Genomic DNA, 13,621 nt, shown 5'->3' on the forward strand with positions numbered 1-13,621 from the left:
AATTTTAATAACAAAAATAACAAATTATTAAATACTATTAATTTTATTATATAATTTATAAATGATTTTAATAATATTATTTTATTATTATTTTATCATTACTATAAAAAAAATTTTTAAAAATCTATTTCTCTTATTGATACATAAGAAAAAGAATTTCTTTCTCGGATATTTTTTAATTATAATTTAAATTTAAAATAAAATTTAATTTAAATTTAAAATAAATATAAATAAAAACTTCATAACCTTTTTGATAGTAATTTTAATTGATTCAGTCTATAACTTATTTGTTTCTAAAAAAAAAAAATGTAAAAGCAAATTACATGTACATCATTAAATAGTTCAATTTGATCATTGATTGTACGTATATTTATTCTTCAGTTTTATGATCTCTTCCTCTCTCGATGTTACATGTATATTTATTATATATTAAATATTCATCGAATGAAAAGATGTACATGAAAATTTGTCTACATTTAAAATTATTAATTTTAACAATAATAACATATCCCTTAAGATAAGGTACGTTCGAGCTTGTGCTTGCGAAAGGTATAAAGTGTATTGTTACACATTATATTATATGCTATAATAGCTATAAACAAAAAGAAATCAATCTTATTATTATTAAAAAGTGAAAAGAAATATATTATAAATGAAAACCGTTAATCACTATACAAGTGTGCAATCAATACACAAAAAAATCACATATTAACTATACATGGTCATTGTTACTCATGGTTGCGGTTCTATTTACACGATTCCTTTATTGAATAAATTCGAAACAAATATATTTAAAGTAATAATTAATGTCATCCACTTCGTAATTTACACTTAAATCCTTATATATATATAAATTCTATTATATATAAATTATTATATATAAATTCTTATTATATATAAATTCTAATTATATATAAATTCTTAATATATAATTTTTTAATTTTTTTAATTTGAGCTTATAAATATTTTATTTTTAAATTATTCAAAGATACAGCTTAATATTAATTATAATCAAAAACAATCAATTATTATTTTATTATATTATCAGGAAATTTTAATAAATTATAAGTATTATCAACAATAATTATAAAAAATTAGATAAAAAATAGTTTTTAAATTGTTGAAAAAACTATTTTTATTTGTTTTTTTATTGGTAGAGTTTTATAAATAAATTCCAAATACAGAATTTTTAATTTGGAATTTTAATATTATGTTTTAATAATGATTCTCGTTTTTTTTAAAATCGTATGTTATTTTTACAGTAAATGATATATATGTAACTTGTATATATAAGTATATAGAAATTGGAGGACATCTTGTGTTAAATACATCAAAGTTGCTAATAAAACTATTTAGAATTCAAGAATATTACGTGGTCTTAAAAAAATATTTAATTTCTATTTTTAACTTACAAAAATAATGAATAGATTTGAATACGCTGATTCTCGACTTTTTCTAAATGAAATTTACATAAGACGCGATTTTGGCATATGTTTGTACGATGGAGATGTTAAAGTATGTATAATTAACTATTCACATAGAATAAAACATAACCTTCATTTTTTTGACAGACAAATTTTGAAAGTGGTGAATTAGTGCTTACAAGTCACAGATTTCTTTGGGGCAGACCTGGTGATATATCACGTGGTTATACCTGTCTTTCATTGTTTCTTCGTCATATAGTTTATTTTGAGGAAGAAATTCCTGGTCCATTTTCTTTTGGACGTAGTAAAAAAATTATTATACATCTTTCTGAAGCTCCAATTGGTACATTAATTATAAAAAATATATTTATCTATCAATATCTAAAATTTTTAAAATTATATAAATTCAAATTATTAAATTTATTATATTTTTTTTGTAGATAAAATGCCTGGTCCATTAGATAATAGTATATATAATTATATTAAAATATCATTTAAAGAAGGTTTAGATCCAAATTTTCATACACATTTATCTGATACTATTATGAGACGAATTTGGGAATTAACACCTATTATGCCTTTAAATCATCCTGATACTAATATAAAAAATAGTGGAGATATTAATAAACCTTTACCACAAATAAAGACACGAACTGGTATTATAGGTATTGAAAGAAGTCTTCAGGAACAACAGAAAGCAACAGATGAAAGTATATCAATGGCTTTTCAAGATCTTAAGAAACTCATGGAAGTGGCCAAAGACATGGTTTCCATTTCAAAAACTATCTCAACAAAAATACGGGTGATTCTCAACAAGATTATTTTATAAAATTGACATTCATAATCAAAGACAATTGCAGGAGAGACAAGGAGATATCACAGAAGATGAAACAGTTAGATTTAAATCTTACTTAATGAGTCTTGGCATTGATGATCCTGTTACCAGAGATGCATACAAGAATAGTAATGAATATTTCAAGCAATTAGCAAAACAACTTGCAGATATTTTAGAAGAGCCAATTAAAGTTAATATTTCTAATAATTTTTAACAACTTAAAATACATAATAAACACTTAATAAATTCCATTTGACAGGAAGTTGGAGGAATGATGACATTAACAGATGTTTATTGTCGTGTAAATAGAGCAAGAGGCTTGGAACTTTTATCACCAGAAGATTTATTAAATGCTAGTAGACAGCTAGCTTCTTTAGATTTACCTATAGTATTGAGAGTGTTTGATAGCGGAGTTATGGTTCTTCAAGCTCGATCACATGATGATAATACCATAATTGATATTATAGCTGATCTTGTAAGTAATATTTTCAAATAATTTTTATATGAAGCTTAACTTCTACTCTTTGTTACAGATAAAAAAAAAAGGATCTTTAACAGCAGAAGAACTTGCTCAATCAGAAGGTATATCAGTTCTTTTAGCACGGGAACGATTATTAGTTACAGAAAAAAAAGGAAAAGCTTGCAGAGATGATACAATTGAAGCTTTAAGGTTCTATCCTAATTTATTTCTTGAAAAAAATAATTAACTGCCAATTTCTTTATTATTATATAAATATAAATCGCGTTAATATATTTTAAAAATATATTATTTTTTTGATAATAAAATAATTTAAAAATAATTTAAAATAACATTTTTTGTGTTTTCATACATATTAGAATATTACATATTTAGAATAAATTAAAATTAATTATTAAATCAGCATATACTACAAAAATATGTTATATTATAAAGTAAAGAAAAATGACTGACTTTTTTTTTAAATTAAAACACCTCAATCGATAATTTTTTTATATGTTTAAAAAAATGATTTAAATATAAAATTATTAAAATGTAATTTTTAAAAATTATATATAATATATGTATTATATATACATAAATTATATTTGTAAATAAATATTTTATTTGTTATAAATATTACAATAATTTATTTATAAAATGAATAACATTAGAAATTTAGTTTAACCAATGAATTATGAAAACAACTAGAGAAATTTTATTTAATTTCAAATTATAGTAATATATATTTAGTAATTTTAATAAGTTGACAATACTTACACATTATTGAGAGAAAGAAAATAATAGTAAAATCTGATTGGTTATTTCTGATAGATCCAATACAATCATAAAAATAAAAATGCGTATTGGTCGAAAATCGTGCATCTGCAGATAAAATCACATAACATCGTATAAAGGCGAACGAGTATTGTCTCAACCTTGAGCTAACTTCTCAGTTCTTAATAGTACTCAATATATTATAAGATGAACGGTGAAATGAATTCTAAGTATTAGATATATAATTGAATGAATTACTTTAGAACATATAAATTAACAATATTTATATATTATTATATGTGTTTGTTATATTTTTAAGAAACTAAAACTTAATCAGTATACAAAATGGCTTTACCTCCGAATTATAAGCAAGTAGCTATGGCTACGTCAAATATCGTTGCATCTAATCGTAAGCATTATTAACCTCAAATCGTTTGGTTATATTTAATATTTTTTCATCTATAAATCATTAAAAAAAAATAACTATATTTCAGAACGACTTAGAGCATCAGGTGGAAGTAGTAGTAGTTCAACTAATACTGTAAGTATATATTTTATATAAATTATATATATATGTACATACATTTTAGAATATGAAATTAACTTTTATAATAATTAATAGAAAGATGCACAAAGTCCATTTATTCAAACACCTCATAGTCATCCAGGATTTATACCTCAAAAAGTTGGGAAAAATACAAACGTATGTATTTCTATATTATAAGTATTATAATATTGAATATAATAATTTAGAAATATTCTTATTAATCTATGAAATTTTTTTCATATTAATTAAAGGCTGATTCTCGTATGCCCAAACCACCTAAACCACCAGAGAAACCTCTTATGCCTTATATGAGATATAGCAGAAAAGTTTGGGATCAAGTAAAAGCTCAAAATCCAGAATTAAAATTATGGGAAATAGGAAAAATTATTGGACAAATGTGGAGAGATTTACCAGAGGAAGATAAAACAGAATTTATTGAAGAATATGAAGCAGAAAAGGTCAAAATCATATTGATATTATTTCATATAGTTATAAAAATAAATATTAATATTATATATATGTTAAATAGGTTGAATATGAAAAAAGTTTAAAAACTTATCACAATTCACCTGCATATTTAGCTTATATTGCAGCTAAAAATAGAGGAAAATCTGGTAAATATTTTATAAATATATTTATTTTATATAAACTTCTTAATATAACTTTTTTTTTTAAATACAGCATTATGCGCCGCACAACAAAATAATGATGAACGAGAAAGTCATGAACGTTCATCTGGCAGTACCAAAGGACAAGCAGCTCAAGATAGAAGAATAGATATTTTACCTGCAGAAGATGATGATGGTATATAAATTTATATAATTTAAACAAGAAAATATTGTATATATTTTTTTATTTTGTAGATCAAGATGATGGATATTCTGTAAAACACGTTGCGTATTCTCGATATACTCGAAATCATCGTCTTATTAACGAGATATTTAGTGATACTGTAGTTCCTGATGTTCGCTCTGTTGTCACTACACAACGAATGCAAGTACTACGTCGTCAAGTACAATCCTTAACAATGCATCAGGTATATATGTATAACAAAACATTTTTAATTAAATAATACAATTTTATATTTAATTATATAATATAATTTTTAATTAAATAATAATATATTAATATTTAATAAATAATAATAATAATAAATTTAATTATTATATTTTAAAACTTTGAATATTATAGAAAAAACTTGAAGCAGAATTGCAACAAATAGAAGAAAAATTTGAAGCAAAAAAACGTAAATTTATTGAGACAAGTGAAATATTTCAAGAAGAATTAAAAAAAGTAAGTTATTATTTTTTAATGATATAAATATCCTAACAAATAATAAAAAATATTTCTTTCAGCATTGTAAACCAGCTGTAGATGAAGAAACATTTAATAAAATGGTAGAACGACAATATGAAGCACTTAGACGAGATAAATTAAGAGGTGCAGAAGAAAATCGTTCAGATGGACCTCCTTCAAGTGAATCAACTCCAAATTCTACTCCTACTCCAACTCCTGCCCCTACTAATGATGAAACTCCATCTGATGTAAATATTATTCGTACAATTATAATTTTAATTTATTATCAATAATATAACAGTAATTTATTATCAATGCTTTATAGGTTCCTGATAATGATGCAATAGATAAAAAGACAAATGGATCTGAAAAACCTAATAATGAAATTAAAAAAGAAACATCTTCACCACCATATATTGAAAATAAATCAGAATCCTCATCAACTCAAGGAAATTCTAATCAACATACATCTAATTCTGGAATGTATTGTGGGACTATTAGTCCAATACAGCAACAGCAACAACAACAAACACCGCCGCCGCCGCCATCATCACAACAACAACAATCTTCTTCACAATCACAACCGCAACAACAACCATCATCAACACAACATCAACAATCATCTCAATCACATCAACAGCAGCAACAACAGCCATCAACTCAACAGTCACAACCATCTTTACAACCACAACAACCTACTACAACAGCAGTTGCTGGTGTAGCAGTAACTGCTAATACAAACACACCTACAAATGCAAATGCATCTGCAAATACACCGACTATACCTCCTGTTTCTTCACCAGCTCCTCCTATGCAACATAATCCTCATCAACAAGCAATGTTAGCTAATCATTCAATATCATCTCATCAAGGAACACAAGGAACACAAGGAACTCAGGTGCTTCCACCTCAAGGACCAGTTTCTAATCCACATACTCCTCAGATGATTCCACTAAATCAAGGCTATAGCCAACAATATCAACCAGGACCTACTCAGCAGGCTCAAAATGTTCCATTAGCTCCAAGACCTCCTCATCCTTCTTATGCTTATTCTCAACAACAACCATATCATCAACCATATCCTCAATATGCACATCCATATTATCATCAACCATATTCACAATATTCACCACATACCACAGGTCGTCCTCATACCCATGGTCCTCATAGTCCACATAGTCCTCATTATCATCCACAATCTCCTCATGCTGTTGGAGAAAATAATACTACTAATAACAGTGTACCAGGTTCAAGTACAGCTTCTGCACCAACTTCTGTACCAACTTCTGATGCTAATAATTCATCATATTCTTTAGCATCAGGACATTGTGAAAGTGAACGTTCTGTTTCTTCAGAAAATCAAGAAGGTCAGACAGATATTAAATCAGGATCTGGTTAAGTATTTTTTATAACTACATACATTCATTTATAGACTTCTATTGATTTTATGTGAATCATAAAATACATTTAAATAATATTGATGCATTTAAATAGTTATAATAAAATTGTCATATTCATTCAATTTGTACAATAAAAATGCATTATTAATCTTTTTTATTTTGAAAATAATAATTGTAATTAAAATTATCATTTCACAGCACATCTCATTTTTAAAAATGCCAAAAGATACATTCATACAATAGTTAAGATATCTGTACATTACATCTCAAATAATGTACATCAGTCTTTTATTTCACAGATTTCATTTGCCAAAGTCCATCATTTAAATAATGACAATTCTCTATGCCTATTCCTTTGTTCACCTTAATTCTGTAAATTACATTATTATAAAGAACAATATTTTTCATATTTTTTATATATAAATTATTGTAAATTTTATTTACTTACATATCTTCTGTTGACAAAGTAGTAACGCCTACAGCTAAAGCATGTTGCTTACCTTCTGCCATAACAGCCTATTTTTCAAGTTAAGAATTATATTTAAATTCTTAAATAAAAAATTTATTTTATATTATTTTATTTTAATAAAGGATACAACAACTGTTCCCTTTTCTACAGGTGTCATCTTTGCACCTTTTGATGTTAAACCAGGACACATAATATTAGCTCCACTAAGAACAAACCGTATAGCACCTTTATCAACTTGTTGCATTGGCAGAAAAAATGGGTCTAAAATTTTTAAATATATTAAAACAAAATAAATTTTTTGTGTAAAATTACCTTTCTATTAATCAAACTGTTTATTATATCTAAAAAAATATAACTTACATTTATGTAACAATCTTAAAGTAGGCATCCAGGGTCCTTCACGTTGACGAAAGAATAGAAGATCTCCTGTTGCATTCACTATAATCTCTATATGATCATGACTAATCATAAAATAATAATAAATTTAAAATTATATTAAATTTAAAATAAATTAATTTTGAAAGAACTTACCATTTTATAATACGAAAAGCATCTTTTTTTGGAATTATAGCATCAACATAACCTTCTAAATAAGGATAAAGCTCCAAAAGCTTTGAACGAATTCCTTTTTGAACTGATGATTTTAATTGTTGTATACCAGAAATACTATCTTTTTCGTCAAATCTAATAAAATATCAATAGTAATAGTATTTTTAATAGTATTAAACTAGGTTATGTTATTTTACTAGACGAAATGCTACACATACTTTTTAAACATTTTCCTCTTGTTTATAAGATAATATTAAATATCACAAAACTATTAATATATAAAAAATACATTCAATTAATTAATTCTTGATATCAATTTTATTTTATAAATGACTGCTACCCGGTATACGTTGCATATGAATATTCAAATACTACAGACAAGATATAGAATACAAGATGCAGGATATCCCTAACAATGGAACTTTGTGTTCCTATATTCTGAAATATTGCGTAAAAAAACATGAGGCAAATAAATGAAAGTCTCTAGTCATATTTAAATAACACTACTAAATACACTAAAACTCTAATGCAAGCATAATGAGTTGCCTATCTAAAAAACTAATTACAAAAAGATTAATTACAAGACAAAGGATGTGTAATATAAAGATACTATAAAATATTCAAAAAATATCTATATATATAATATCTCTAGTTTGTTCAGTTTTTAGTAGAGTTTATTTAGATATTTCTTTATTAATTTTTCCTTTATATCTGAGTGAATAAAATAAAAATAATAGTGATGATAATCTTAAAATTAGAATGTTTGATATACCTTACTCTCTACGTAAATGTAAATTATGTAGAAATTATATTTAATCATAAAAGTTAGTAAAAGTTAGTAAAATCAACAAATATTTTTTTGATAAATATTAAAGTTAAATTTATTTATATATATAAATAAATATTAATTATAATATAATATATTAATAATTTAAAATTTTTAAGATGTTTAATCGATATGTTAAAGAATATAATAAAATTAACTAACTCTCTTGAACGCAGAAGATTAAATGTAATAATAAGTAAATAATATAAGAATGAAAATTAATCGTCAATATTATTTCTTGAATGTTAAAAATAATGTTTTAAAGACAAAGTAAAATAAGATAAAAAATCAAAAATAGCGTTATTTTTTAAAGATGTTTAATACTTAAAAAATAACGATTTTTATAGAATTCTTATAGAACTTTAGAAATAGCTGTGTAAAATGTTATGATTGCAATGGGGATAAAAATCAATGTTAATCTATGTTTATAAATGCTTTATAAGTTATATTAAGAATTTTACATATATTATTACATATATATAAATAATATTCAATATATATAAAATATTTTTTCACATATTTAAATTATATTTTAAAAAAAATATATTAAAAATATTTTTCATTGAATAAATAAGTATATATTACAGTATTAATTGTATAGAAATATTGTATTATATGGAATTTATTATTTTTCTTTAAATGAAAAATAATTTGAATATTTTTCTATTATTTGACTGAATTAGAATAAAAATCAAAAATCATATAAAATATATCACAAAAAATTCCTAAAAATGCAAAATTTTATATTTTACATGCAATAATTTTTGAACTATTGAATTTTAACATTCAATTTATTATCTTTGTAAATCAAAATTTATATAATCTAGGACAAAAAATTCAAAATTTAATGTCTCAAAATTTAACTAAAATAAATACTTAAGTTAATAATGATAATAAATAGTACAATAATAATAACTATAATTATTTATTTTTGATTTTAACTTTTGAATTTTACATTTTTTTAATGCAATTGGTAACTATGGAAATATGGCGGGGATACTTACTAATTGTAATGTACATCGAAATAATTGTTTAGTTTCGATTTTGGTATGTTTGAAATTTTTTAATTATTTTTTGTATTTATTTTTATTTTATAATTATATTTTCTTAAACGTAAATCTTTTTATATATAATGTAAAACTAATCTAATAAATAAAAAAGTAAAATATAAATATTATTTTATTAAATTTTTATTTTTAGATATTTATTATAAAATATAAATATTTAAATTATTAAAAAAATTTCTATTTTACATTTATAAATTTAAATAGAAAAAAATATAAAAAAAATTTAATTTAAGATTATATTTTATCAATATTATAATTTATCAATATTTAGAATATTGTTATATTTATTTAAATTCATTATAATAAAATATATTATCATAAAATTATTTATTATATTTACATATTTATAAAAATTTTTTATTATTTTTTATATACATTTCTTTTATCATTTTTAAAATATTAAATTTAATGAGGTTAAGTTTTCAAAGATAAAATTTTTTCATATAAAACAGGATTTGTACATTAAGAATAACTTTAGGTTATAGGACAAGCAGAATTATGTCATAAAGTTTCTGAAGGATTACATGAAAGTGCAAAAGAAAGAAAATGGCATATTGTTGTACATCAATGTGAGCTTGTTGATGAAGTTATACGCTTGAATTTAAATCTTAGCATAGATTTTATTATTTTTGTTTTTGATTGGAAAACTACACATTCTTTATCTGAAGTAAGTTTATTTTTAATAATTATATAACTTACTTTTTAATAATTATGTTTATATGTTTATATATAATGTTTTTAATGTGTAAATACTAATGTAAAGAAATATTATTTAAGGTAGAAACAAATATTAATCTTGTAGATGAACATTATATTATTTCTGGAGCTGTATGTCTTGTAAATTGCAGAGGGATTTCAAATAGTATGGGATTAACTTCTCATAAATCAGCAAAAATAAGAGAGAAATATAATATTCGATTTTTGTCTGCTAATGTTTTTGTAAGTTTATATATATATTCTTTTTTTAAATATAGTACAATATGCATCTCATGATCAAACAAACTGAAATTTTGGGGGAAATAAGGAAAACATTAATATAAAATTATAATATAATAATATAAAATTTGATTATATTAAGAATATAAAATTAAAATTTTCTAAATATAAAATTTTAGTTTGAAGTCTTTATTAATTTAAGAAATATATTAATAAAAAACTTTTGATATGATATATTGAATTCTGTTTATACATGCATGTTTTTGCAATGTATGTTAATACAGTGTGACAATTTATCTATTGTTTCTATAAATCATAATCAAATATATCACAGTGGACAATATCCAAAATTTGGAACAAATAGATTAATAAAAAATCGACTTCCTTATAGATAATATGATAAGAATTCTAATTATAATTATAATGATAGATTCCAAGAATGTTCAAGGAATTGTTTTATATTTTATTTTTATATTCTCAATTTCAATATTAGATTTGAGATATTTTAAATCCATCATGTATACATCCTTCTCCTTCTCAAAATTTCACTTTATTTGGTTATAGAATGCATATTGCATTTTAATTCTTTTTTTTTTTATAATTTATAATAATTATTATAAATTAAATTATATTATATTAATTTTTATATATTTTTTTAGAAGCCACAAATTTGTGTTCAATTAGGTAATAGAATATTAAATTTAATAGAAGCTATATTGGGTATAACAAGTGGAATTCCTGTTATTGGACGGACTAATGATATAGAATTTTATAAAACTTGAATTTATAGTTTTAATATTGAAATGAAGAAAACAAGCAGCAAAAGTCAAGCATATGCCTCTAGTCAAGAAGATAGTGAAAATGATAGTGATGAAACTGAATGTAGTATTGGTAGTAATTCAACAGCTGGTACTCATCGTAGTGATACACCTACCCGCAGTGCTCGTTACAGAAGAAAAGGACGACGTAGAAGTAAAACAGCAAAATATAAACCATGTACAGATAAACCTCTTTATAAATATTGCTGCAGTATTAAAGAAGACCATGGACAGCCATTGTTTGGAGTACAATTTAACCATCATTTAAAAGAAGGTGAACCATTAATATTTGCTTCTGTGGGAAGCAATCGAGTAAGCATTTATGAATGTCCACAAGGAGGAAATATTAGATTACGTCAGTGTTATGCAGATCCTGATCCAGAAGAAAATTTTTATACTTGTACTTGGACTTATGATGATTCTGGAAAACCTTTACTAGCAGTAGCTGGATCACGTGGTGTTGTAAGAGTTATAAGTCCTGTAACTATGACTTGCATTAAACATTATATTGGTCATGGTCATGCAATAAATGAATTAAAAATTCATCCTAAAGATCCAAACATATTGCTTTCAGCATCAAAAGATCATGCTCTTAGACTATGGAATATAAAAACTGATGTATGTATAGCAATATTTGGTGGTGTAGAAGGTCATAGAGATGAAGTATTAAGTGCAGACTTTGATATGAAAGGAGAACGTATTATTTCATGTGGTATGGATCATGCTTTAAAATTATGGTCATTAGATAAATCAGATATGCAAGAAGCAATAAAACAATCCTATTATTGTAATCCTAGTCGTAATGGAAGACCTTTTGATTCAATACTTCAACATTTTCCGGATTTTACTACACGTGATGTTCATCGTAATTATGTTGATTGCGTTAAATGGTATGGTGATTTTATTTTAAGCAAATCTTGTGAAAATTGTATTGTTTGTTGGAAACCAGGACGGCTAGAAGATTCTCAATTACGTAATGGAGAAACAAGTGCAACTGTCTTACATAGGTTTGAATTTAAAGAATGTGATATATGGTTTATCAGATTCTCAATGGACTTTTGGCAACGTACAATAGCATTAGGAAACCAAGTGGGTAGAACATATGTATGGGATTTAGAAGTTGATGAACCTGGTCAAGCACGCTGTTATTCACTTCAACATCCTAGATGTACTGCACCTATACGTCAAACTAGTTTAAGCAGAGATGGTTCAGTTTTATTATGCGTTTGTGATGATGCTACTGTATGGAGATGGAATCGTGAACATTAATATTTCCATAATACAGGGTGATTCTTTCTCTATTGTTCCCAAAAGCAATGTCATTAATCATACATTTTCATTTTTGTTTCATATACATACATAGAGTTTATATCACCCTGTACATAAAGTGGTGCCTTTATATTTACATAATATGCTGTATTTTAAATGCTTATTACTGCCTTTATATATACTATAAATAGTAAATTATAAACTTACATTAGTGTTTTATAACTAATAATTTTATAATTCTACAATAATAATTTTGATTCATAAGTAATTTATGAAAAAATTAAAATTCACATATTTATATATTTTATTACTAATTATAATATCCTTTTCATAAAAAATAAAAAATTAATTTTTTATATAAAAAACGTTTGGAAAGATTTAACATAATAATTATGTTAAATCTTATAGCACTTATAGCAACTATAGAAAATATGCATAGGTCTAATTTTTTCTACATAATATTTTGTGCACTAGTATGATTATTCCATAAAATAAAGTTATTTTATATATATATATATATATTGATATATTTCATTTTATAATTACACTTTAATCTGAACCTATTTTTCAAAACTATTTTATTATAATAAAGAAAATTAATTTTTTTTTATAAATTAACTAAATGATATATATAGCATTTATATATAACTAAAATGATCAATTAATAAACAGAAATAACAATGATATAGAATGAAGCATCAAAAAAATTCTTTCTTATATTCAAAATGATTTCTAATTTTTTCTATAATTTTTTATAATTAAAATAATTTTGTTCATGTAAAAATTTTATACATTACAATTTTTTTTAATTACTTATAATTTTCATAATATTTGTAGTATAATATTTTTCAGTGATTAATTTATAATTTATAAAAATATATAAAATTACAATAAATATAATTTCATAATTAGTTAAAAAAAAAAAAAAGAAAATGATGAAAATTTGGAAAA

General features: G+C 23.4%; 4 protein-coding genes across 4 annotated transcripts; 3 read left to right on the top strand and 1 right to left on the bottom strand.

Annotated features, from left to right (window-relative positions):
- Window positions 1-1,304: 1,304 nt before the first annotated feature.
- Window positions 1,305-3,056, top strand: LOC102681119 (vacuolar protein-sorting-associated protein 36). The gene is made up of 6 exons (XM_006615668.2): window positions 1,305-1,515; window positions 1,572-1,767; window positions 1,865-2,226; window positions 2,285-2,449; window positions 2,519-2,734; window positions 2,793-3,056. Exons 1-6 carry the CDS (start codon window positions 1,420-1,422, stop codon window positions 2,964-2,966), a joined length of 1,209 nt encoding a protein of 402 aa, XP_006615731.1. The 5' UTR covers window positions 1,305-1,419; the 3' UTR covers window positions 2,967-3,056.
- Window positions 3,057-3,606: 550 nt separating this feature from the next.
- On the top strand, window positions 3,607-6,888 carry LOC102681372 (SWI/SNF-related matrix-associated actin-dependent regulator of chromatin subfamily E member 1-like). The gene is made up of 10 exons (XM_006615670.2): window positions 3,607-3,902; window positions 3,988-4,034; window positions 4,116-4,196; window positions 4,292-4,498; window positions 4,570-4,654; window positions 4,722-4,844; window positions 4,904-5,076; window positions 5,232-5,333; window positions 5,396-5,584; window positions 5,662-6,888. Exons 1-10 carry the CDS (start codon window positions 3,839-3,841, stop codon window positions 6,733-6,735), a joined length of 2,145 nt encoding a protein of 714 aa, XP_006615733.1. The 5' UTR covers window positions 3,607-3,838; the 3' UTR covers window positions 6,736-6,888.
- Window positions 6,874-8,207, bottom strand: LOC102681240 (malignant T-cell-amplified sequence 1 homolog). The gene is made up of 6 exons (XM_006615669.2): window positions 7,973-8,207; window positions 7,737-7,889; window positions 7,566-7,666; window positions 7,333-7,466; window positions 7,185-7,252; window positions 6,874-7,106 (listed from the first exon to the last, which is right to left on the bottom strand). Exons 1-6 carry the CDS (start codon window positions 7,981-7,983, stop codon window positions 7,025-7,027), a joined length of 549 nt encoding a protein of 182 aa, XP_006615732.1. The 5' UTR covers window positions 7,984-8,207; the 3' UTR covers window positions 6,874-7,024.
- Window positions 8,208-10,177: 1,970 nt separating this feature from the next.
- LOC102681505 (polycomb protein EED-like) lies at window positions 10,178-13,185 on the top strand. Its single transcript, XM_006615671.2, has 3 exons — window positions 10,178-10,314; window positions 10,429-10,586; window positions 11,243-13,185. Exon 3 carries the CDS (start codon window positions 11,387-11,389, stop codon window positions 12,668-12,670), a length of 1,284 nt encoding a protein of 427 aa, XP_006615734.1. The 5' UTR covers window positions 10,178-10,314; window positions 10,429-10,586; window positions 11,243-11,386; the 3' UTR covers window positions 12,671-13,185.
- Window positions 13,186-13,621: the final 436 nt, after the last annotated feature.

This window comes from Apis dorsata, unplaced genomic scaffold, assembly GCF_000469605.1.
Source record: "Apis dorsata unplaced genomic scaffold, Apis dorsata 1.3 scaffold_231, whole genome shotgun sequence".
Classification (NCBI taxonomy): domain Eukaryota; kingdom Metazoa; phylum Arthropoda; class Insecta; order Hymenoptera; family Apidae; genus Apis; species Apis dorsata.